At 38.8% G+C, this 27,398-nt stretch overlaps 1 protein-coding gene across 1 annotated transcript in view; it reads left to right on the plus strand.

Moving 5' to 3' along the window:
- Positions 1–21,761, plus strand: part of SMIM14 (small integral membrane protein 14) — a 57,812-nt gene extending 36,051 nt beyond the window's left edge. Inside the window, exons 3-5 of the mRNA XM_006088497.3 lie at positions 5,024–5,072; positions 16,351–16,493; positions 18,616–21,761. Of these exons, the coding sequence (XP_006088559.1) occupies positions 5,024–5,072; positions 16,351–16,493; positions 18,616–18,648 (225 nt within the window). The 3' untranslated portion in view covers positions 18,649–21,761. The remainder of the gene's footprint in view (positions 1–5,023; positions 5,073–16,350; positions 16,494–18,615) is intronic.
- Positions 21,762–27,398: the final 5,637 nt, after the last annotated feature.

Genomic DNA, 27,398 nt, shown 5'->3' on the forward strand with positions numbered 1-27,398 from the left:
CCTACCTAATACTGTCAGCAAGAACACCTACATATGGTCCTTTCAAGTGGCTGTGTGGCTTCATCACAGCATTGTGGCTTGTTCCAAAGAGGATTGGGGAGGAAGAGAACCAGGCTGCAGCTGGCAACTTGTTATGATGTAGCCTAAGTCACATACATACAACACTTCTGCTAAACTCATGGTTGTAACAGTCACAAGCTTGCTCTTGGGTTCAAGAGCAGGGGAAATAGACTTCATTTCTTGATGGGGAGTAGCAAGATTCTGGAAGACTGTGTGACTGGTAATAGTGCTATGGCTATTTTTAGAAAATATAACCTGCCATGTATATCTTTCTAGAAAATTGTTTTACATAGAGATTATAGTATGTATACATTTCTACAACTCCCCCCCCCTTACGTCATATATCTTTGCATATTAGCAATATCTTAGTTCAGGCTGCTTATAAACAGAAATGTATTTCTCATAGTTCTGGGCTGGAAGTCCAATATCAGGGTGCCAGCCTGGTTGGGTTCTGGTGAGAACCCTCTTCCGGGATGCAGATGGACACTTTCTTGTTGCATCCTCAGTTGGTGGGAAGAGGGTGAGAGAGCATTCTGGGGACTCGTTTATAAAACCACTAATCCCACTCATGATGGCTCCACCCTCATGACCTAATCACCACTGAAAGTTCCCATCTCACAAATAGGGGGTGAGGATTTCAACATACAAATTTTGAGGAGACCACACATTCAGTCCAAAACAGCAAATCAAAGTCAGGCTCATTTTTTTGTGTATGTGTGTCCTTTTTTTTTTGGCCTTTCTTTTTAATAACACATAAAATAGGTGAATATCTAAATTATTATCACATGAAGCGATACAGAAATATAGAGCAAAATATCAAAGTCCCTCTCCCTATTGCCCACACCCCCTCCCTCCATCCCACCTCATGACCTCAATTGCTTGCTTGGCTGGAGGTTGCATTAAGTTTGTGGACTTTCATATACCTATGTATTTATGTATATGTCTTTATATATAATAAAAACAAACAGTACCGTATGGTGTAGCATATAAATTGTACTATTATCTTACCAGTGCCCATAAATTGTGTGATGATTTTGGTTCAGTAAATTAACTCAAATTCAGATAGTATTTTGTAGGATTAGGGAAAGTATGTGCATGTCATATGGTCAAAGCAGCCCAGCCTATTGGTGTTAGACATTTAAAAAATATTTTCAAAATATTCAGTCTTGCCTTTACCTGATTATTTGAAGCCTTGAGGCTTAAATGTGATTATTGTGGTCCCTCAAAATTATGTTTGTTAATGTTGTAGGAAAATATGTAGAGATGCTGCTTAATCATTAAGGACTAAATGTGCTCAGAAATATTAGGTTTTAGCTGATCTCCCAGTTGAAACACTGAACTTCTGCAGTGGTGTGATTATGCAGAAATACTTGAATTGAATGTACTTTGTCATTTCTTTAAAATTCCCCTCCTAAAAAAAGGGCTTCTGTCGTGAGTGGCACACGTAGAGCAGCCTGATTTTTTTTGTGTGTGTGTGAGAGAAATACACATTTTAATATCATACTTAGTGGATAGAGTATCGGCCTGAGGACTGTAGGGTCCCAGGTTCAATTCCAGTAAAGGGCACGTACCTCAGTTACAGGTTCCCTGGCCCTGGTCAGGGTATGTGCAGGAGGCAATCAATTTGATGTATCTCTCTCACATCGATGTTTCTCTCTGTCTCTTCTTCTCCCTTCCACTCTCTCTAAAAATGAGTGGAAAAATATCCTTGGGTAAGGATTAATCAAAAAGTAAAAATAAAATTAACCTGTAATTGGGGAAAGTGTATCAAAACTTAAAATGCACATACCTTTAGTATTCTAGTAATTTTTATATGCCTTATCCTAAAAAGATTAATGAAGTATGCAGGAATGTATTTATAGGAACATTCACCATAGCATTGTTTTTCTTTTGTCAGAAGGGGGAGGTGGGGAAAGAAAGAAAGGGGGGGGACATCAATGATGAGAGAGAATCATTGCTCAGCTGCCTCCTGCACGCCCCCCACTGGGTATGGAGCCCGGAATCGGGACATGTGCCCTGACCAGAAATTGAACTGCGACCACTGAGCCACGCCAGCTGGGCAGCATTGTTTTCATATAGAAATTTGGGAATGATGCAATTAAATGGAATACTGTGCAGCATTAAAAGTTATATAGAATTGGGTTTGGGCATTAAAAGATTTGTAGCTAGTTGTTGAGTATAGCAAAAAGGTAGCAAAATAACATGAAGTGTTCTATTTTATAAAATTATGTGTACATGCATATATATATTACAAAAATGTATATCTGGAACACATTTAACTAAAATGTTAACAAAATGGTTATCATTGGACGGTGGGATTTTGTGTATTTTGCTTACTGCTCTATTTCGACTAACTACTAGAACATATTGAGCAACATCAGAATGTAGGAAAATTCTTTAAAGTCACTGTTTTAATATGTTTTTATTTATTTCAGAGTTTGGAATGGAGAGGGAGAGAGAGATAGAAACATCAATGATGAGAATAATCGATTGCTGCCTCCTACACGCCCTCTACTGGGGATTAAGTCCGCAATCCCTCATGTGCCTTGCTGGGAATTGAACTGTGACCTCATGGTTCATTGGTCAATTCTCAACTACTGAGCCACTCCGGCTGGCCTGTTTTGTTTGTTTGTTTGTTTTAAGAGACTTTATGTTTTTATTTTCTATGTGAGATTCTCTACCACATCTTCAAATCCATAATGTAGAGTCTATTTATATGGCTATGTTTCCTAAGTCCCAAATTGAAATCCATGGCCTGACATAGATGACCATTTTGAACAAGCATGTCAAACTCAAAGGCTAAGACGGGCCAAATAAACAAGGTTTAAGTTTATGTGGGCCACAAAAAAACAAAAGCTTCAATTTTCATAGAAATGTAGGTTTATTTCGATCGAGACATTCTGAATACAAAGGCTGAAATAAATGAGTAATCGTTAACATAAAACAATAGAACATTTTAATAAAAATTAATATTTTTTCTTGAACATTAACTTACCAGACACTGAATAATTGCACAAGTTAATAAGCGTAACACAAATAAACCTATTTTTCTTGTCTCTGAAAGCGAAATATTTCCTGTTGTGTACACCAAACAAGTCAGTACAAGACTAATGACAATTGTTTATTTGGCAATCAGTTGCTAAAATATTCACTGCTAGTATTAGTGTAGAGAAATGGTGCGCCGGTGCGTAAGGGAAATTAATGCAGCACGATTATAGTAATCAGTCATTAGCAAACGTTGTAGTTCGTTATTAATAATTATGTATTTCAGGATATTGTAAAAATTAAGCTACGAAATTTTTATTAAAATGTTTCTTACATACTATTATATTGGCTGGGCCACAAAAATATTTGTGCTGTGAGTTTGACATGCTTGATTTAGAATATTTTAAACTGGGCACATCTATTTTCCATCTTCATTTTCAAAAATAGCCTGATTTTGCCCTAGCCGGCTTGGCTCAGTGGATAGAGTTTCAGCCTGCGGACTGAAGGGTCCCAGGTTCGATTCCGGCCAAGGGCACATGCCTGGGTTACGGGCTCCATCCCCGGTGTGGGGTGTGCAGGAGGCAGCCGATCAGTGATTCTCTCTCATCATTGATATTTCTATCTCTCTCCTTCTCCCTTCCTCTCTGAAATCAATAAAGAAATATATATTTAAAAAAATAGCTTGATTTTAAGCTGGCAGTGAATTGAGTTGTTGCAAATAAAGTTGACATGAATTCCTGAGGAATTTGAAAACAAATAGCAAATAGACTTCTAAAATCTGAAAACCTTATTTTAACAAAATGCACATAAAAGGCACTTGTTAAATTTTTTTCAGATAGGCCCCGGCTGGGTAGCTTAGTTGGTTAGAGCGTTGTCCAATGCACCAAGGTTGTGGGTTCAATGACTGTTTAGAACACATATGAGAATCAACCAATGAATGCATAAAAAAGTGGAACAACAAGTCGATGTTTCTCTCCCTTTTCTCTCTCTCTCTCTCTCAAATCAACTTTTCAAAAAATTTTAAAAATATATTTGTCAGATAAATGGATACTTTTCTGTATGTATGTTTTGAGGAAAGCCATACGAGTCTTACACTCAGATATTTTCATACCAACGTTATGACTGTGAGCTGTGTGAGGTCTGGTCAGAGAGGACATTGACTGGGCACTTATTCATTGATTTGAAAGAACTTTTTTGTTGTTGGTTTTGGAGTTTGGTTTAAGAAAATATTAGTGATAATTTTGAGCAGATTTATTTGCACAAACAGGCAGGACTTTCCCCCCTTTCCTGAATCTAGTCCATAAAAGTAAAATGTTTCATCCATGGGTAACCAAGTTTTAAATACAACCATTTAGTCAGACCTCCTGAGGCCATGAATTCATTCTTTCTCATTTATGTGTGTTTTTGTGGTTGTTGTTTTTGTTTTTGAGTGGGGTTAAAAATTTTTAAGGTGAAGCAAACTCAATTTAAATGAACATTGAAGTAAAATTTAGTTACTGTGGACCAGTACCACATGACAGGGAAATGGGACTTTGAAAACTCAGAAATTTAATTCTGCACAAATAAAAATCATTTCATTCTCCTGTGAGAGTCTCAAAAAATTCCTTTTCTCAGGATATCATAAGAATCCCACCCTCAGTGACAACCAGGGGAAATAAGCCCCTCTCCTCTCCTGTAACTCTTTGGGAAGTCTAATGACATATGGGAGCAGGAGTTCCTGTCTTAGGTGTGCGTTTTCTAATTCCTTAAATAGGTGAATTGTGATAGATCACAGTATATTTGAAAATTACTTTAAGTAGGAAAAATCCCCCAAAACAGAACAGCCCCTCAATGTGTTCTGCATTTATATCTGATTTTGAAGATACGATTTACACTGTGGTTGCATTCATTAAAAAACAAAACATGACCTTTCTAATGAATAGTATCCATTTTTGATGAAGTCCAACGGCTAACTTTCCTTTCTTCTTATTCATTGTAGTTGAGGCAGTCCCAGTCCTACTGCACAGACACAGAATGTCTCCAAGAATGTAAGTAACGATGGGACAGGAGGAGGCTTGGCATTGAGGGCAGAATTAGAGGCCAGATGACTGGGCATATTTGTCAGAAATTACTCTTGGTTTGTTCTTTAAGAAAATGGTCCTCAGTAATGTATTTCTACTTAATTATTTCATCTCTAACTGAAAAAATTGTATGGTTTTGTGTTTGTTTTTTTGCCTCAAAAACAAATCCTGTTCATTGAAGAAAATTCACAAAGAAAAAAGAAAAGGAAAAACGCCCAGAATACTAAAAGATAACCACTGTTGACTAACTTGGTGTAAACCCTTCCGGGCCTTTTCTTGGCAAATATATGTGTAACAGGGCACTTTTGGCTGGTTGAACTGGAACGTTGAGGCTGCTAGCACAAACCCTTCCTCTTTGCTTAGCATCTATTTTCATCCATTGGCAGCTCTGAGAACTTCTGAGTAAAGGAACAGGCCATTCTTTCCCAAGGTTTGGAAGCTTTGGGAGCCTGTGCAGTCATTCCTTTGGTTCTGACATTAGCATTCCCAAGAGGAATGAGCAGTGGGAAGGTTTCTGTCTGTGTCTTTATGCTCAGTGGTGACAGTACAGTAAAGTGAGATTCAGCAGGAAGGTGGATCCTGCATGGGAATGCAGTTGACAGACTTGGTGGCCATTATGTTAAATATCTTTTCTTTCAGGACAGAAATAACTTGAAGGATACTTTGGGGGAACTGATAACTAACATTTAAGTCAGTCCAGTCTTGTGCTATATTAATTCAACAGTTAAAGAATGGAAGTATGACATTCACAGGACACAATTAGGTTTCACATACACTTATAAAAAGGGGATCACTTGGTATTGTTTTTCACTACTGTATTATGAAAATATTAGTATATATCTATATTAAAAATATTTACCAACTGCTCTGGCTTAAAAATATTTACCAACTGCCCTGGCCAGGGTCACGGGTTCAATTCCCAGTCAAGCGCACATACCTGGGTTGCAGGTTCAGTTTCCAGCCCTGGTTGGGAGGCAACCAATTGATGTGTGTCTCTCACACCCTTGTTTCTTTCTCTCTTTCTCCTCCCTCCCTCCCTTTTGCCCTCTCTGAAAATCAATGGAAAAAATAGTCTCAATTGAGGATTAACTTCTTTTGCCCTTATAAGTAATACTAAAACATCCTTTGTACGCACATTTTAGGGCTTTTGAATTAATAAATTGCATTTATTTATAGGCTAGTTGTTTATATTTAACATCTCTGAAGCTGAGCTCCACTTTATTATGTATATGAAATAAAACAAATCACAGTAAAATACCTTAATAAAGGGGCTTGTTATTACATGATTAATTGTTCTTGCAGTGTGTACTGGGTGTTTCATCAAATTCTATAAATATAACAACTTATAGGAGCTGGTACAGTGCCTGGTCCAGAGTAAGAATTTTGTCAAAACGTCGTCCATTGGTGCGACAGGGTAAGCATTTTATGCCTCTGGAGAGAAGGTAATGGTACTGTGCAGATGTGTTAAGTTGTTAGGATGGTGAGTGGTGGTTCTCTCACTTCACCTTTCTTTATGTTGCTTCTTTAATAGCATTTATTAATCTGCATTCTGCCTTCTGATAAGCAATTCAGTTTTTTGACTCAGCAGGTAAAGCTAAAACTTGTTCTTCTAGTTGAAAGTAATCTTACTGAACTTACAGGAAAACTAGTGTTTATTACATTTGTGGTATTTGTGACCTTTGAGCCAGCCCACCTGTAAACAGATACACTCTTATTTCTGTGAGTGAAATTTTCACTTCCTTAATTTATTTTATTATTATTTTTTTAAACAAGCTCCCTTTCCTTCTGGAGTTTTTTTTTAAAATATATTTTATTGATTTTTTTACAGAGAGAAAGGGAGAGGGATAGAGAGTTAGAAATATCGAGGAGAGAGAAACATCGATCAGCTGCCTCCTGCACACCTCCTACTGGGAATGTGCCCGCAACCAAGGTACATGCCCTTGACAGGAATCGAACCTGGGACCCTTCAGTCCGCAGGCCAATACTCTATGCACTGAGCCAAACTGGTCAGGGCAGGAGTTTATTTTTTATATTATTTTTTTTATTGATTTCAGAGAGGAAGGGAGATAGAGAGTTAGAAACATCAGTGATGAAAGAGAATCATTGATTAGCTGCCTCCTGCACGCCCCCCACTGGGAGGATCAAGCCTGCAACCCAGGCATGTGCTCCCGGCTGAACAGAACCCGGACCCTTTAGTCTGTATCCACTGAGTCCATATACAGCTGATGCTGTATCCACTGAACCAAACCTGCAAGGGCCACTTCCTTAATTTAAATATAAAGGCAAGCTCTAGTTCTTGAGTATTAATTTGGTCATATTTGGCAGTTTTTTCCTACCAGTTCTTTCAGCATTTATTGGAAATCCTTTCTGAGAGCCATATTTTTTTAATGGTTTAAGCAGTTGTTTCCTCTGGGTAATAAAATCACTTTTCTGTTTATTCTAAATTTTCTCTAGTGAGCTCTTGCTGTTTTTATAAAATATAAATCAAGGGTTCCCATGACTCCCCTCCTGAGGTTCAATAATTTGCTAAAATGCCTCACAGAACACGGGAAAACAGGTAATTTACTATCACTGGTTTATTAGCATCCAAATGGAAAAGATGCATAGGGCAAGGTGGGGTGGGGGGTGCAGAACTCTTATGTCTTTTTCTGGTGTGCCCTCCCAGCACATTGATGTGAACACCAGCCAGCAAGCTCTCTGAGCCCCATTGTTGTATGGAGGTTCCATTATGTAGGCGGGAAGGATTAAATCATTGGCCACTGGTGATTAACTTCTACCCTCCCTGGAGGGCAGGGAGTAGAGCTGAAAGTTCCAACCCTCTAATCCAGGGGTGGGCAAACTTTTTGACTTGAGGGCCACAATGGGTTCTTAAACTGGACCGGAGGGCCGGAACAAAAGCATGGATGGAGTGTTTGTGTGAACTAATATAAATTCAAAGTAAACATCATTACATAAAAGGGTACGGTCTTTTTTTTTTTTTAGTTTTATTCATTTCAAGCGGGCAGTAGTTTGCCCACGGCTGCTCTAATCACCTGGTCTAAACCCTGGGCAACTAGCCCCTATCCTGAAGCTAGGGGCCCACTAAGAGTCACCTCATTAGCATAAACTCAGGTATAGCTGAAAGATTAATTATGAATAACAAAAGATGTTCCTATCACCCCTATCACTCAGGAAGTTCTAAGGTTTTAGATCTCTGTTCCAGGAACCAGTATGAAAGCCAAATATATATTTTGAATTATATCACAATATCACAGTACCTGTTATGCCTGCCATGTAGAATTGCATATTTGAGATGATGTAGTTGAATAGGGATCTCAGTACTTCATGTGGAAGCAGGATCTAGTTGCAGTCTGTTAACAGATCTAGTTGCTGCGTGATTCTTTATATTGAGCTACATTTCACTTCATTGTGATGTACACCCATAGTTTTGCTCTCTATAATAGTATAGAACAAATCTGCTCACTCTTCTGAAAGACTGTCTATCAGATAGAGCTGTATGGTAACCAGCTCTATCACTAACTTACTGTTGAAGTAAATCAGCATGAAAACAGGTAGCTGTACTGAGGACAATGTAATTACTGCTTACCAGCTATTTTCAACCGTTTCATCTCGTGGCACACATAAACTAATTGCTAAAATTCTGCGGTACACCAAAAAAATGTATTTTTTGCCATTCTGACAAAAAAATAGATATAATTTTGATTCACACTGGATGGCTATTGTTTTTGTGTTGATTCTTGTCATTTTTTTATTTGACAATCTAAGGGAATAGAGGTCAGTGCTCCTGAATAAATAGTCAGGTATTGCATGTTTTAAAAGTTCTTGCAACACACCAGTTAAAAATTGCTGCTGTATATAATCCCCAAAATTACAGGCTTAAAGCCTATTGGTGCTTTGTCCACTTTCACTGTTGTAGTTCTACTTTTCCAGTGAAAACTTATAAAAGTCTACAGAAATAATCCCTTAGGCTCTGCCACCTCATAGACTTCCTTCTCTACTCTCTCTCATCTTCCTGTGTCCAGCTAAGTTAATAGCTTCTTTGTAATATTCCATTTGGCATCGTTTTTTATTTTTCTTCTTATTTTAATTCTTATGAAACTGGAGAACCAATGGGTCTGGGCTGCCTTTCACTACTTGTACCAATTAAGCTGAGACAGGGTTGAATCATATATGAGCGTTTATTCCAATAATGCCAGCAGTATGGGAGAGCATCAGGTCATCCACAAAAATCTGCTCTTGCCCACCTGGTGTGCTCAGTGGTTGAGCGTCGACCTATGAACCAGGAGATCGAAGTTTGATTTCCGCTAGGGGCACGTGCCTGGGTCGTTGGCTTGGTCCCCAGTCGGGGGCATGCAGAAAGCAGCCTATTGGTGATTCTCTCTCATCAGATGCTTCTGTCTTTCTCCGTCTCCCTTTCTCTCTGAAATCAATTTTTTTAAAAACCTGCTCTACCCCTTCCCATAAGCCAGCTGCTCATATTGGGTGGAAGGACAAAGATTACATGGGAAAGTAGGAATTGCAGGCATGGGAAGTGGGCAAGGTGTAATGGTTACAGGTTACAGGCCATGTGGGCTGGGGTGGCAAAGGGCAGGCAAAGGTCGGTGCCTCTAGAGCCAGATTGTCTCAGCAACAAGGTGGTTAATCTTTCCGTGATGATGGGCCGTTCTCGGAAGAGGAGGATGGACTGCATTCTGATGTTGGCTGGAGTACAGCTCTCAGCCAGGTTAGAATGTGCTTTCTCTAATAAGAACAGAACAATCACAATTAACAGAGCATGATTAATATTTCTTATAATTATAGCTAGTCCCCACTGTTCTATTTCTGCCCCTAACACTTACCTGAGGACATGATTAGAGAGAGAATGAGAGAGAAAGAGAGAGAAACATTGATCAACTGCCTTCCTCACACGCCGCAACCTAGGATTGAACCCGTAACCCAGGCATGTGCCCTGACGAACTGGCAACCCTTCCGTGCACAGGATGACACTCAACCAACTGAGCCACTGTCACCAGACTGGCATCTTGTTTATAATACTCATGTTTGCTTTTAAGGAAAACAGAACACTCTATTTTGGTGTACAAAATTCTTTTGCATTTTTATGATTTGACATCTTTCCAGACCATAGAGTAAAAGGCATTCACCCTCATTTTTAAAAAGTTTCTTTTAGAGGGGAGAGAAAGAAAGAGAGAGAGAGAGAGAGAGAGAGAGAGAGAGAGAGAGAGAGAGACTTGTTGTTCCACATGCCCCTATCGGAAATCAAACTTCGATCTCCTGTTGCTCCACTGAGCAAAAAGGCTAGGGCTGTTTACCCTCTTATGGCAAATAATTTCCAGTGAGGGAACAGATTTTATAACCTCCCCTTGATGTGCCCCTTACTATTTATATGTGCCTAAAGGTTTTAACAATGAAAAGCACAGAGGCCAGGTCATTTAAAGGTCCATTTACCTCTCCATACTGACCTTAAAATAACTGCTCCTAACATTTGTTTGTATTACCTGCATACAGTGTCAGGGAATTTGAATAGCATACCTGTTCTGAGACTTCATGAAGTGAAAAGTTGTCATCCTGCTCATTCTCCCATCTACCCAGATCAAATCTCTAGGTGTTATTAACCTTCTATATATCTTCCCAGAATTTCATATACATGTACAAGCAAAATATGTATTTGCCCCTCGTTTTTGGACACTGTTCTGCTTTTTTTTCTGTCAAAAAATAGCATATCTCATGGAAACTTCAACTTTTTTTTACAGCTTTAAAGTATTTTATTATACAGATATACCATAATTTATTAGTCAGACACTCTTGATGGACATTTAGTTTGTTTTAGTTTTTTTTTGTTAAACCCTAGAGTGCCGGGGAGCACGCTCGCGCTCCTCCTGTCTTTCACCAAAAGTGCCCGGAGCGCTATCAAAGCTTCGAAATGGCGTCCAGTTCTAAGTCTGCTTTTATTAGTGATGATGATATTGCTAAATATGTCAATGTAGTAAAGGTTTCCTTAAATTTTTGAATATGTAACTTCATTTACTTGCGATTCATAATTTTTTTCCTAAACTGCTATAAAATCAGCAAAAATGCCTTGGCAATTTTAGCATAGTTCCTAGGATGTTGGTTGGCACTCAAATCTTAATTTTGTGGGACTGCTATAAATGAAAAACATTGACTATGATCAAGAGGTTTTACAGCTGGTTCATCTGTTATCCTTTATTCCTAGGAGGGTCTTTCATTTAGTGGAAAATACGAGAAATGATCTTATTAAACCTTGGAGGTTAGGAAAACTATATCCATTTAGCCTTTTAAATGGAGAAATTCGACTGCATACTACTACCCTTTGAGCAAGGGTGGGGAATCTTTTTTCTGCCAAGGGCCATTTGTATATTTATAACATCATTCATGGGCCTTACAAAATTAACAACTTAAAAATTAGCCTGCTATATTTGGTCAGACATTCAATTAACTCACCCCTAATGCCATGGCAGGGCCAGACCAAGTGATTTCATGAGCCTTATATGGTCTGAGGGCAGGTTCTCCACCCCTTGTCTAGAGGCGTCCTTCACTTCTTTTTCTTCCTCCTCCTACCACCATTCTAGTCAATCACCAAGTGTACTTCTTCCATCCTAACACCATTTGTATTTGACCCTTTTCCATTCCCACTTCACCATCTTATCTAGGCTAGTTATTCCCACTAGGATCCATCTGCACTCAGTCATTTCTGTGCTGTAGTTGACCTTAATACTGGTAATGGCTAATGTTTATTGAATACCTACTGTGTACCAGGCATGGTGCTAACTGCTTTTCGTGTACTGATCATTTCAACCTTCACAACTCTCTGAGATGATGGTAGTATTTCCATTTCACAGCTAAAGAAACTGAGGCATGGATTACATAGCTAAGAGGTGGTCTCAATTCTTAAAAAGTTAATGACTTAATTAGGAGAAATAGGAAACCATTTCTTTAAACTAGAAATGCTATACTAGTCCAGAGCAGAAAGGAAAGAGTGGTCAGAGAAAATGGAAATTTTTACAGAAGAGAGAGAGGGATGTAGGATATAGGAGAATAAATAGAGGTTGTATACTAGTATAAGAACATGTCAGATGGGAAAAATAATGAGTACCCCAAGGCTGAGTTTGCAAAGTTGGCAAATGCTGTCAGCCAAACCAGTATTGAACTATTGCATCAGATTCATTTGGAAAGCTTTGAAAATATTGTTGGTTCCTTACCCCACCCCTGAGTTGCTTCTGAATTAGATGGTGTGAATTAGAATCTGTGGTGTTGATATTGTTGCAGGCTATCCTGATGCACAGGCAGACTAGGAACCACTGGCTAAAGAGAAGGTATAGGGTTGACAAAGGATGCTTTTTCTGAGAAATGATAAGAGTTCATATTGATGAATAGGTCAAATCTTAGGAAGGGCCAGGCTGAAAGAGTTCAGAGTGGAAGCAACAGAGTGAGTCACTGGGTTGGTCAGCAGAGATGTGTTAAGAGCAGTTTTCTGGCAGCAAAATGCAGGAAGGAAAGGCTGCAATAGGAACCAAGCTACGAGACAGTTACAGGGAACCAAGTGTCATATTATCACTATGAGAGTTTTAAAAAGGAGTGGGCCTTTTGTCAGGGCTGCTTGGTCCAGAAATATGAATTAGTAAATTTGTGATCTGAGGTTCAACTCTGAAGCTTCAGAATCTTTTACTTACAAAGAATATAAAAAAGTAAAGGATTCATTTTTCAAATTGAATAAAATAAGAATTGGCATTGGAGTTACACTTTTGGTTTATACAATTAATACTTTATTTCTGAGAGGGACACTATAAGGTGATAATGTACAGCTATCTTTCTTTGGCTAACTTTAAATCTAGTTTTACTTAACAGGTAGTTATAAGCTTTCTTATAAAAAATTATTTTTAAATCTGTATTTTCCAACTTTACTACCTACAGTTCTAATAATTTTCAGAAGTCTGCCTCACTATGTGATATTGTCAGAGATTATGACATAGCAAAGAGGTCAAGAGCACAGGTTCTGGAATGAGAATACTTGTATTGAAGTCCCAGCTTTGCCACATATCACCTATATGACATTGGAATTTAATCCCTTTTCCCCCAGTGTCCTCATCTATAAAATGAAGATATGATAGTACCTACCATAAAATAAAATTGTTAAATGGATTAAGAGAGAGAATACTTGGTTCAAAGTAACCACTGAAATTTTTGCTGTTTAGTAATGAAATAATAAATAGTATTTGCTTTTTAAAAATCACTGTTGGATCAGCATATAGCACAGAATTAAAGGAGGCAAGAGTAGGTATGGGGAGATCTTCTGGAGGCCATTGCAATAGACCAGACAAGAAGTGAAGGTAGCTAGAGCAAGTGTGGGAGCAGAGCTAGAATTGGACAGATTTGAGTGATATTAAGGTAGTAAAATTGACAGAAAACTCATGATGTGTTAAATAGAAGATCATTGAGAGAGAACAAAAGATATTCTCATAGGTTTCTGGCCAAGGCAGCTGAATGAATGGAGACCCAGTTTGGTGGGACATAGAAGGTGGGACAGGGGAAATGCTTGTTATTTTAGTTTAAGAAGCTGCTGAATGGTTCTGATGTATACCACAGTTTAAGAACATTTGATGGCGGTGTCATAGGTGACCTTTTGAAAAGCTGTTCAAATGACAATGGAGGTGGATACCAACCAGAGCCGTGATGGGAGGTAGTGAACTGTAGACAGTTCTCAAGATATTAGCTCAGGGAAAGGGGTTAAGATAGGGGAAATGAGGATTTTTTTTTTAAGATGGGGTAAACTTGAGCACATTTAAGTGATTCTGGGTTGGCTGCAATGGAGAAAGGGGTGTTGAATACACTAGAGAGAAGATAGTGCATCCTCTGTAAGAGCAATGGGATCCAAAGCTCAAGTGGAGAAATTGGTTTTAGTTATAAAAGAGGCACATTTAGTATAATAGGAGGGAACCAAGGAAAAGATGTATATAGAGAAAAAAACCTGCTGATTCATTGTGTGATGAGTAATGCAGTTTTGGTGACTGAATACTATGTTAGCTGTTTCTGGGGAAGTGATTGGGGTTGGAACAGACCGAGGCTACATTCCTATCCAGCCTGCTGTTGGGCTAGCTCAACCCTTTGCCTGACTGTCCCCTTTGGTCACTAATCTTGTGGCCTTAGCAATGCCACTCCTCATGGCCTTCACTTTCTTGGGAGTGAGTCCTGGGCCCCAGGGACCCCAGTGCAATGCATCTTGCATGGGTTTCTTTTACTTTTTCCTGAGGCAAGGAGAACAAAACCAAACAGTTATAGTCTTTTTTAAAAAAATATATTTTATTGATTTTTTACAGAGAGGAAGGGAGAGGAATACAGAGAGTCAGAAACATCGATGAGAGAGAAACATCAATCAGCTGCCTCCTGCACACTCCCCACTGGGGATGTGCCCGCAACCAAGGTACATGCCCTTGCCCGGAATCGAACCTGGGACCCTTGAGTCCACAGGCCGACTCTCTATCCACTGAGCCAAACCGGTTAGGGCAACAGTTATAGTCTTGACAGCCTATTTTAATAACCAACTAGAGATATTATGCTTAGAAATTTAATCTTCTGTAATTTTCATTTCTGATAATTGAATTTTCTAATATAGTACAGTAAAAATTTGTTTCATTTATTAGAAGTTTTTGAAGCTCATACCATGAGCCAGGCACTGTGGTAGGTACTTGTTATTTTGAATGAAATAAAATATGGCTGCCTCAAGGAGCAGAGAAAAATGATATATACATACGCACACCTGACATTTCTTTTTTTTTTTTTTTTTAATATGTGGAATATTTTTGTTGTTGTTTTATTTTTTTATTGATTTCAGAGAGGAAGGGAGAGGGAGAGAGAGACAAACATCAATGATGAGAGGAATCATTGGTCAGCTGCTTCCTGCACGCCCCCTAACTGGGGATTGAGCACACAACCTGGGCATGTGCCCTTGATCGGAATCGAACCTGGGACCTTTTAGTCCCCAGGCCGACTCTCTGTCCACTGAGCCAAAATGGCTAGGGCTGACATTTCTTTTGATAAATGCATAGACTTTAAAATATCTAGCTCTGAATCCAACTTCTTTATGCAAAAAAAGGCCAAATTAATATCTCTTTGTTTGAGAATATCATTAAAGGGATCTTTAATCTATATATTATATAACTCAGATGTTCCTTTTTCCTTAAGCTTTGTTATTTTTTTCTTGCTGCTTCTGTAATTAAAATGCAGAACTCCTCCTTCCCCAAAAGTAAGTGTCTTTATTGTATATCAGATAATTTTAACCTGGGTTCCATAGATCTCAATATATCTGGATTAATGGCTTTGTGGGACAATGAACTTTCCACAATTATATGCAAAATTATTGAATTTGTATACATAGATATTTACAGCGAAGTGGGTCCCCTTAATTTTTATCAAATTCTCAAAGGATTCTATTCCAAGATATTAAGAACTACACTATTGCCAGAACCGGTTTGGCTCAGTGGATAGAGCGTCGGCCTGCGGACTCAAGGGTCCCAGGTTCGATTCCGGTCAAGGGCATGTTGCCTTGGTGTGGGGAACATCCCCAGTGGGGGGTGTGCAGGAGGCAGCTGATCGGTGTTTCTCTCTCATCGATGTTTCTGACTTTCTATCCCTCTCCCTTCCTCTGTGGAAAATCAATAAAACATATTTAAAAAAAAAAAAAAAAGAATAGAAAAAGAAGTGGCCCCCTTTAAAAGGAAAAAAAAAAAAAAAAAAAAGAACTACACTATTAAAATCTTCATTTAGCCCTGACCAATTTGGCTCAGTGGCTAGAGCGTCGGCCTGTGGACTGAAGAGTCCCAGGTTCGATTCCAGTCAAGGGCATGTACCTTGGTTGCAGGCACATCCCCAGTAGGGGGTGTGCAGGAGGCAGCTGATGGATGTTTCTCTCTCATGGATGTTTCTAACTCTCTATCCCTCTCCCTTCCTCTCTGTAAAAAAATCAATAAAATATATATTTTTTAAAAATCTTAATTTAGTAGGTTTTGGCTTTTGACTATTTTATACAATTTACCATCTAGATTTTCTCACAGGAGGAAAGGGAAATTGAAAATGTAATACTTCATAATTCTACTTCTCTAAATTATGACTACAGTTTTTTATATTACTACAGTTTTTGAAGTTAACATTTAAACATAATTGTTTTTACATTTATCTAACAATATTATAATCATGCTCCAGTTTTTGTTGCAAATATTTTTTTTGTCTTTAGTACCAGGACCCTCTGGTGATAATGGCATCAGTATTACCATGATCTTAATGGCCTGGATGGTAATTGCATTGATCTTGTTTCTACTGAGACCTCCTAATCTTCGAGGATCCAATCTAACTGGGAAGCCAACCAGTCCTCATAATGTAAGTGCTGTTGATTAGAAACCCATTTGAAGAGGTTGGGGGGGTGGGGGAGTAATGGCATGAAAAGGGGGTGGGGGGAGTTTGTTTTGACTGAAAGATCTGAATTAGCAAAAGGAAGATTTAATTCGTGGAGTAAGTTAAAGTTCTTCCTTTGTCATCCTAGTAAATCTTGCAACCTCAAATGGCTTTGTGTTCATAGCGTTTACATACAGAGATAAGCATAGTAGCCCAAAAATAATTTAAAATGAATTCCAATTTTCACTCACACGAGAAACATTAAAAATGATTCAGCTTATGATAATCTACAGCAATATTTCTCAGATCTCAGTCCTCTTCCCCAGTTCTATCCACCTCTCAGTTGATTCTTTGCCTGTCATGTTTCCAGCTCCCTGAATTCTCTTACTAGCTGCAATTGAAATGGTTTTACCCACACTCCATTTTCTCCCCTCTGTTCTAGCTATTAAATACAGTAAAGACACTGAATCTATCTGGCTAAATCCTGTTTTCCCATCCTATTTCTCTCAAACTCATTTTTCTGATTCTGCATCACAATAATCAACTGAGCTGGCAAAAGCAGAGGTAGGAATCACCCATATCGATAAATTTTGATAATCATGATTAAAACCATTTTTAGAATTTTCTATATGAAAAACATCACTTCATCATGTTTTCTCACAAGAGGAAAGGGAAATTGAAAATGTAATACTTCATAATTCTACTTCTACTAGAATTCTACACAGTACAGAGTTCTCGGTACTGTCTTTACTAGAACCTCCATTAAAGGATCCCTTTTCATCATTTTCAGAACCAGCATTTATTTATTTATTTTTTCATTCAATTTGGATATCTCTTTTAAAATATTTCTGTGATGGATTCATTTGTTGAATATCAAATTATCCCACAAATTCCTTTAACCTTCACCATGTGGAATTCCTAAAATAATTGCTTCTTTTCCTTAATCCTGTGTTGTTAATATAAAAAAGTTCAGTTAACCTAATTTCTTATGCAAGAGAAAGCAAATGTGCAATGTTAATTGGTCAGTGCTTTAGTTTTTTTAGGATTAGAACATTTAGATATATAACATGCTGACTTCAATTAAGAAAGAAGGCCTCATTAGCACTATCTAAAAAAGCCTTAAATTTATTTTTGTTTTTGTCTTGGAGAGGGGATTAGCCATTAAACAGCTGTCTTGATAAATTGCTTTCTCCTTAGCCCTTTTTCTTACTTTCTATATACATTTTTATTTTATATCAAAGATCTACCTCCTCATCGCTTGGAGCTAAAGAAATCCAATTTAATAAACTAATTTAGAAGCCATTAAAAATGACAAGATTACAGCCCTCTGAGCCTTAGGTCATTGTTAGTAGTAGTAGTCCCAGTGCTCTAAGAAGCAAGAAAACATATCGAATAATTCCAAGTAGAAAAATTGACCACCCTCTCCTCGAGCCTCATAGCATGTCAGAGTAAATAAATATAATCTTCCTGAAGATTCCTGGAGTGCTGATATTCCCTTTACAGTTCAGGTGCTTTCTATTGCAAGTTATAAAAATCAGCTCAACCTGGTTTAAATAAGTGCTTTATTGGTTTACACATCAGAAAATCCAGAGGTAGAGTCAGTGTTTAGAAAGTTTAACAGTGCCATCAAAGACAATTCTTTCATCATTCCATCAGCTTCATGCCAAGATGGGCTCCCTCTGTACTCATTAGATAGCTGCCAGTAGCATCTGGAGCCATGTGCGTCCTCATTGACATTCTGTAGTGAGAAACAAGTCTCGAGTTCATTTTGTACTGTACTCAATCCATCACCTTAGCAAGAGAGAAGAGACTACCTTTATTAGTTTGAATATCACCTCTGGAGCTGTTAGGGAGAGCAGTTTCATCCAAAACATACCACTGTTAAGCAATTTTCCTTTCTTCCATAGCACAGGGAAGAATGAGACAAACATTGGTGAAACACTAGTAATCTAGTGTTCCCTTGTGCAAAACCATATGAAAAAATCCTAGTAAGGATATGATTTGAGATGGGAAGCTGGGGGACACTGCTGCTCAGTTCTTACTAAATGTGTTAGATTGGTTGCACTGGGATTTAATAAGTCAATTCTATAATTTTTCTCCAATACAGGGACAAGATCCACCAGCCCCTCCTGTGGACTAACTTTGCGACATGGGAAGTGAAAATAGTTAACACCTTGCACGACCAAATGAACGAAGATGACCAGAGTACTCTTAACCCCATTAGAACTGTTCTTCCTTTTGCATCTGCAGTATGGGATGGTATTGTTTTCATGAGCTTCTAGACATTTCATTTGCAAGCTTATTTTTGCCTCCTGTGTTATCACCATTCCTATTCACGGTGTATTTGAGTAAATGATTATATTTTAAAAAAATTACATGGGCTTTTTGGTTACCCTAAACTCAAACATTCCATTCATTTTGTTTGTAACTGTGATCACAATTTTGGTGATGATTTCTGGCCTGATTGAAGGAAATTTAAGATCTCTGCATTTAAATATTTTAAATAGTTTTGATAGATTTTAAGGTTGCTTTTTTCATAGGCTATTTATAAAGTTATTTGGGGTTGTCTGAGGTTTTATGAAAGAAAATTAAAACCACACTATATTTCTACTTACCTTGGTAGTTTATTTGTGTGTGGGTAGCAGTTCTTGGGACTGTGGCAGCCTTTGGAATATTTTACAAGTTACAGCTGAAATCTGCATCATCCATTACAACTGGCTTATGTGACTAGAAAAGGAGGAGAGAATAAATTATATAACTGTTTACTAAGGTTTTCATTCCCATAAAAATGTCTAATATTACGAAAACTTTAAATAAACGTGATTTAAATATGGTGGATGATTTTCAGTCCATTATATGACATATGAAGCCACTGTATATTAACTAGCCTTACAAGGTTCATGAAAGGAGGAAAATAGTTAATTCTTTTTGCCTTTGCCAGGTATAATCTATTCAGTAATAATTTAATCTGTAATTTATTTCTTAAATGAGTGCCTCTCAGAAAGCTTCCTTTTTGTTCAGACACTTCCCTGTTAAATGAAACTCTTAAAGCTAACTGTATGGGGAGCCTGTTTGCTTACTGACATTTGAATACTATTTGCTTATTTACTCTATTTTCCTTTGAAGAAAAATAAATTTTGAGTATTTTGTGGTCCTTCTGACTTTTAAAAATATTTATTAAATTCTTGGTTTACTCCAAGGGAAAAGGAGAAAAATGAGGAACAATCAAGGATTTTTTTCTTACCCTGTATCTCATTCTTATTTTGGTAATGGAATGATTGGGGTGGGGAAATATAGGCAAAATTTTGAACTGTATGAAAAGTAAAAGGTTGCATTGTTTTGGTTAGTTTGAAAGAAAATGAATACAACTGGCATTTTAAAAAGGCATCACCTATGTGGTTATGGAATTTTTTTCTAGCAAGTGATTACAGAGGATTTATGGGGGCTAGAAGAAATTTTGCTATCAATGTAAGGAGTTCCCCCCTAGACTTGTCTAGCTTTTCACTGTATTGATCTGAGAAATTGTATGAATTGAATAAACTTCTCAAAATCATTGTACTGTTTAAGAGTCTCTGATATAGTTGTGTGACACTCCTAGGGTATTTCCCCCCCCTTTATTATGATTATATTCTGGGCCATAAACATTGTAAGGGCTTCATTTCATTATATAATCCAATATTGACTGCTTGCATTCCTCCTGTGCATCTTGGCTTTGTGCTCAACTTCTTGAAGTAGTATAACCTATTCTTAATTACTTGTCTAATCAAGGGTATTGTAACACAGGTAAGTCAAATCCTGGATAAATAAATACCACAGACTTACGGTTTTTCCTCTTGCTGTGGCGTACTGGAAGCCTTCCCAGCTCTATAGCTACCATCGTATTTAAAGCAGAACAGGCAGGAATGGTGTAAGATGGAGCTAAATGCCTATAAGCATTCCTATTTCTGCCCTTGCCCCCCTGAACTTTGAAGGCTTACACCTACATCCTAAGTCTGTTCTCTAAACTGCTAGAAATCCTGGCACGGATCCTGATGTATTCACTGAATCAACGGCTCACAAATAATTGAGAATTGGCTTTGGTAGAAGATGTGGCTGTGACATGGAAACAATGTCTAGTGTTAGTTAGAGACCTGGAAATCTGGATTCTTATTCCTAGTTCTTCATTTCTGTCACATCCACTTAATTGACAGAACATCTAGAATATTAACCTTTCCCTATATGGATCATCTAATTAGTAACAAAAGTTTTTAATGGAGTATTTAGTCTTGGGTTTTTTGCTTGTAAAATATCTGCAGTTCTAAAAAAACATAGTGTGCTACTACATATAAAGTATTCCCATTAACCTAAGTAGTAATTTATATTCTTTTTAATTCTTAAAGCTTCCACATGTGGCCTTTTTATTAAGCACACTCTTATTCATTACTTGGCTTGTAAACATTCACCTGAATTATGGCTACAAGCATTTTTAAATCTGGAAAAAAGAAAAATAAATCTTCACATTTTAATTACTGCAGGCTCTTAAAACATTCCACAAATGCCATTCAGAATTTATTTTTAGAGCCATTTAATGTCCTTTTATGCAAAATAATGTTTTGTTTGTTTTTTGCTTTCCATTTGGAAAAAAAGTTAATATTGGAACTATGTTTAGTAAAAGATTTTATCATGTAGATATCCAAGCACTGTCCCCTGGTCAGCAAGTCATATTTTAAACAACTTGTAGAGATTTTCCGAAGTAACTATGAAGTTCAGCTATTCCATAGTTACCTTTAGTGTCTTTGTGTGGTATGTAATATGATAGTGTTTATGGAATAACCAAATTCTTACATTTTCAAAGGAACATTGGAAATTTTTCACTCGGAATGAAAGTCTGTCACTCTAAATGAATATGTGCTAAACTTTGACCAGCTCAGCTTAAGACATAAAATAGCAACTTGAAGGAGAAATGGGAGTTTACAGTTAATGAGTTAAATTTTTGTTGTTGAATTAGTAGGTTTAGTTTTAACATTATAATATTTCTAAATGAAAAGTCATGTATTTGTTACCATGTCTGATGATTACTTTGTTAAAAGGAAAGTGGCCATATGCTATGCTAAATGTTAATTGCTGTTTTTAAATGTTTAATCATGCCAAACAAATCATGTCTGTGCCATCCAGAGTTTATTGTAATCTCTTACTGAGTACTTGGATTGGGATAAAGGGCTTGTACTATGCACTTTTTATTAATGAATAAATAGAAAATGTTAGTAACACTCATTGTTTTCTGTTTGGCTTTTGTTGGAAGAGAACCAAGTATCTTCTGCTTAGTAAAATGTTAACATCCTTTATTAAACAGTTTCTTTGTAAGCCTTTTTACCCCTAACTAAAGACTTTCCTGCCTTAGCTGGTTTGGTTCAGTGGATAGAGTGTCGGCCTGAGGACTAAAGGGTCTTGGACTCGATTCCCATGAAGGGCACCTGCCTGGTTGCGGGCTCGATCCCCAATAGGGGGGCATTCAGGAGGCAGACAATCAATGATTCTCTCTCATTATTGATGTTTCTATTTCTCCCTCTCTGAAGTCAATAAAAATATATTTAAAAAAGACTTTCCTAAAAGAGAACTTTAGGTTATAAGAAATACATTAACATTATAATAGCAGTATGGAGCCTTACAATTAATCCAGCAAGTACAATTTTTGTGTTTACAACATACAGAACAGATGTAAATCTAACACCAGGGCATGCACCCCCAATAAAAGGGTTAAGATTTATCCTTGCAAATGTTCTCAGTCTTCATTTTTATCTAACAACCTTAAAGACTGCACTTTATTTTGTCTCCCATTGCACCTTTGTCAACGTTCTCTTACTTTCCCATTTTTACTAACAACAGCCTATTGAAAGTTGGCAGTCTCAAGCTTCAATCAAGCATGATTCTGTTAGCCAAAGCCAAATCAGAAAATACAAGTCTTAACAAAACCTTGGGCAGCTAGGTAGCATTGAAAATTATGGACTTGGGGTGGTGAACACACAATCTATAATAATAAAAGGGTAACATGCTAATTAGACCGAACGTCATTCCAGACGTCCTTCCTGATGAAGCCGGGGTTGGAGGGAAGCCAGCCAGGGCCCCTGATATAGTTGTGTGACACTCCTAGGGTATTTCCCCCCCTTTATTATGAGGGCGGCAGGAGGAGGGAAGCAGCCTGGGTCCTGGGTGCTGGAGGGAAGCCGATGCCAGCAGCCAGGGGAAGGAAGGTCTACTCTTGCACAAATTTTCATGCATCAGGTGTCTAGTCTATAGATATATAAGCTTAAGCGACCAAACGACCAGTCGACCAGTCGCTGTGACGCGCACTGACCACCAGGGGGCAGACATTCAATGCAGGAGCTGCCCCCTGGTGGTCAGTGCACTCCCACAGCAGGAGTGCCGCTCAGCTGATTGACCCATCCTGGTGGCCCACCAGCCCGGCGGCAGCCACTCACTCCATCAGTAGTTCTGCAGGTCCAATATGCGGAGAACGGGCCAGGCACCAACGACCAGCACTGCTGGCATGATCCCAACAGCACCACCGGCCTCCTGGAAGTCAGCCTTGGGCACCGCGGCCACTTCCCCTCCCTAAATGCTCTGCAAGGAAGACACAATATAAAAGCAGCTGCCAGGTGGTTCCTGACAATGGGCACGAATGTCAATAGGACAGATCCGGATCCCGGGATGGCAAGGGCGTCCCACTGCCCACCCGGAGGGCTGATCGCATCCCACCCCCACCCCACTCGCCTCAGGATGGGCACCAGATGCAGGGCTCATGGCTGGTGAGCCTATCCCAATCAGGACTGACTGGGCGCAGTGGGGCCGGGATGAGCAGGAGTGGCAGGCAGGAGTGGCAGGTAGTGTTGGACTGCCAGTTTCGGCACAATCCCTGCAGGGTACACTGAGGGACCCCACCCATGCACAAATTCGTGCACTGGGCCTTTAGTATAATATGCAGATGATGCATTATAGAATTGTACCCCTAAAACCTATATAATTTTATTAACCAACTAGAGGCCCGGTGCACAAAAATCATGCCCTCAGGGGGGAGTCCCTCAGCCCTGCCTGTACCCTCTTGCAGTCTGGGAGCCCTTGGGGGATGTCTGACTGACGGCTTAAGTGGGGAGCGGGCTAAGCCATCAGTTGGACATCCTTAGCGCTCCCTCCACCACTGCTGCGCTGGCCAGCTGTGAGCCAGGCTTCTGGCTGAGCAGCGCTCCCCCCGTGGGAGTGCACTGACCATCAGGGGGCAGCTCCTGCATTGAGCGTCTGCCCCCTGGTGGTCAGTGCACATCATAGCGACTAGCCATTCTACCATTGGGTCGATTTGCATATTAGCTTTTTATTATATAGGATGTTACCTCAATAAATTTAAATTAAAAAAGAAAACTATAATTTTTCTATTGAAGAATGGGTAGGGCCCACCCAGAAAGTGTGCCTCAGTAGTTGAGCATCAGCCTATGAACCAGGAGGTCATGGTTCAATTCCCAGTCAGGGCACATGCCCAGGTTGCTGGCTAGATCCCCAGTAGGGGCCGTGCAGGAGGCAGCCGATCAATGATTTTCTCTCATCATTAATGTTTCTATCTCTCCCTTTCTGAAAATTATAAAAATATATATTTTTTAAAAGAATGAGTAGGGCTGATAATTTTCTCCCTCTACAACATCAAAGCAATTTTTTTTCATTGTCACAACATTTAAAGAACTTAGTCACATAGATGTAAACTGGCAGCAGTTAAGGTTGAAATCCTTTGCCCTCTCATATTAATAATTTTTTGTGCTAATATATGAAAGCATCAGATATTCAAAGAGTGTTTTTGTTGAAGAAAGATGGCTGACAATTTTTAAAATCACTCTAATTTTCACCCAGTTCTCAAACTTCTATTTTTATTGCAGCAATCTTATTGTGTGCTAAATAAGAATATTTAGTATTGTCAATAGTGTTTTAGCCTTGGGGAAAAAATGTTAAAGTAGCTTTGTGTGATTCCGGCATAATGTTAAGGTAAGCAATTCATTCGGATTTTAAGCTATTCTCACAACTAAAAAAATATGACAGAGGCTATAGCATTTAGTGATAGCTTACAGTGATTCTCAAACACTCTGGTTATGGGACCCCAAAGAGCTTTTGTTTATATGGGTTATGTCCATCAATATTTACTGTGTTGTATCCCAAATTAAAACATTTAAAATATTAAATATTTTAAAATAACAATAAACCCAATATATGTTAATATAATAAAATGCTTTAAATAAAAAAATAACCATTTTCCAAAATGAGAACTTAGTGAGAAGAGTGGCACTGCTTTACATTTTGCAAATCTCTTTAATGGCTGGCTTAATAGAAAAACGCTGGTTTATCATTTTTACTTTCACATTTTAATGTTGCAGTATCTTCCCTTCTTATGAAATTGTATGCTAGTTTTCAATTATTAAAAGACAGATGCTATTTTTGAGCATCCTATGCCTTGACAACATCCATTTATTTTAATACAATCTTTGGGTAAAGCCATTTAGTGAGGTAAGATCATAATGCAGAAACTACAAGAGATTTTGCAGGAATTGCAGGCAAGACTTGGATAGCTCCAAAGCATTAAGATAATTGTAACCCCAGCTGCTGTCCAGGATGCTAGAGTCAGTGTGATCAGACAGCTTGGAAAATATAAGATTTGCTGGGCCGGTGTGGCTCAGTGGTTGAGCATGGACCCATGAACCAAGAGGTTGCTGGTTCAATTCCCAGTCAGGGCACATGCCTGGGTGTCAGGCTTAATCCTTGGTAGGGAGCATGCAGAAGGCAGCTGATCAATGATGTTTCTCTCTATCCCTCTCCTTTTCTCTCTCTAAAAATCAATAATAATAATAATAATAATAATAGACATTCATGAAGCATTCTGAGAAAAAAATATTATAAAAAAAGAAAATATAAGATTTGATAAAACTAAGTTGAAGTACTTTACTGAATAAATCTTGTAAATTTTATCTATGTCAATTTTATCCAGTCTCTCTAGAAAAATTTAGTAGTCTTGTATAGTATTCAAGTTACTTTTAAAAGAATCAATGTTATAATTTATATGGCCAGAGTGTCCTGATTCTCAGAAGAAAAACAGAGGTGTAAAAAGATAAGAGACACCTTGGGACCCAGATGGGTCCACTTCTCAGAAAAGAAAATGCATTTTGAGAACAGACAAAGGACAAGATGCACTTTGATTTGGTTGCTGTGCCTAGACCCTGACCCACTCTGGGAGTTTGCCTCAGGAATGCTGACCATTCTCACGTCCCAGGTACTGGCTGGTGGAGGTGGGTTTTAACACCATTGAAAAGTGACTATTTTGTTATCTCTCAGAATTCAAAATTCTGGAGGAAGATACACGAACCACAGACTCTGCAGTCACCCCCCTGCATGCAGCATTTCTTCCTTATCTCTATATAATCAGCCAGCTAGTAGGAGGTGTTAGAGCAGATTTCTGGTGGATGACCTGCTGCTCTCCCATGCTGCCGGCATTATTGGAATAAATGCTCATATGATTCAACCCTGTCTCTGCTTAATTGGTTCAAGTAGTGATAGGCAGCCTGGACCCATTTGTTCAGTATCATTTTCTGGCGACTCTGGTGGGATTACAAGTGGAGGAATTCCTCTGAGGTGAGTACTGGGGATCCACTTGCTGCCTGGACTGGGAGTTCCTGGGGCTGAAATTCGAGACACTATTTGCAGTGTGGCCAGGAATTTTCCTATGGAGTCCCACTCTCAGCCCGGCAATTCCCTTCCTTACACTGCATGTAAGGCACGGGAAGCACTTACTGTGTGTAGCACCAGCCTTCCCTGCCTCTCTTCTGAGCAAGCCTGATCAGTGGGGTTTTTTTGTTTTGTTTTGGTTTTGTGTGTGTGTGTGTGTGTGTGTGTGTGTGTGTGTGTGTGTGTGTGTTTTTAACACAGGACATCTGAGGTTTCTGTGGCTGGACAGATAAGCACAGTGTAAAGCTCTTGTCTGTGGGTTGTGTGCGCCTGTAAATATTGTACATAAGAGTGTCTCTGTTGATTGTTCTTTTGTGTCTCTTTGTTGTTTGGTTTAATTTGTTTTAAAGATGAGGGCATATCCCACTTTGCTGGGGTCCCCAGCTGCTTATGGCAGGCTGAACCCGGGGCAAGAATTGCAGGGACTTCCCAGTTGCTGCCAAGAGTTCTTAACCTTGGGGACCCTCCCTGCCTCCCTCTCAAGGCATTAGCCGCCTGAAACACTTAGCTATAGTGAGAGATCTTGTCTGTCTGTAATGCAACTTTGGTTACAGGTGTTCGTTGCTTTCTTTCTTATCTTTTGGAGATTTAGTTTGCTCTTCACCATTTTATGAACACAGGGGACCCTGTGTCTCTGCTGTTTGGGCTTTGCACCACTCAGACCTAAGGTCATTTGCTCTGCTGGGTTAGTGTGAGATAAGATTCTAAGGGTTATGTCCCAGTCTCCCCTTTTAAGAGTACTCATTTATTTACTTTAGGGGTTGTTTTTGTTTTGAAGGGAGGCCCCGGCAGCTGGAAGGCCCCAATTGGCCCTGATCTCTGGCCAGGTCTAGGGCCCCTACCCGTGCACGAATTTTGTGCCCCGGGCCTCTAGTAATAATAATAAATGTTTTGGTCAAATATGTTTGACAACCTTCCCAGGGTTTGAATTTTAAGAAACTTGCCCAGCGGGTGTGGCAAAGTGGTTGAGTGTCGACCTATGAACCAGGAGGTCACAGTTCAATTCCAGGTCAAGGCATGTGCCTGGGTTGTGGGCTCAATATCTAGTGTGGGGCGTGAAGGAGGCTGCAGATCAATGATTCTCTTATCATTGATGTTTCTATCACTCTCTCTTCCTCTCTAAAATCAATAAAAATATATTTTTAAAAAGAAACTTTT

Source organism: Myotis lucifugus, unplaced genomic scaffold, assembly GCF_000147115.1.
Source record: "Myotis lucifugus unplaced genomic scaffold, Myoluc2.0 scaffold_48, whole genome shotgun sequence".
Classification (NCBI taxonomy): Eukaryota; Metazoa; Chordata; class Mammalia; order Chiroptera; family Vespertilionidae; genus Myotis; species Myotis lucifugus.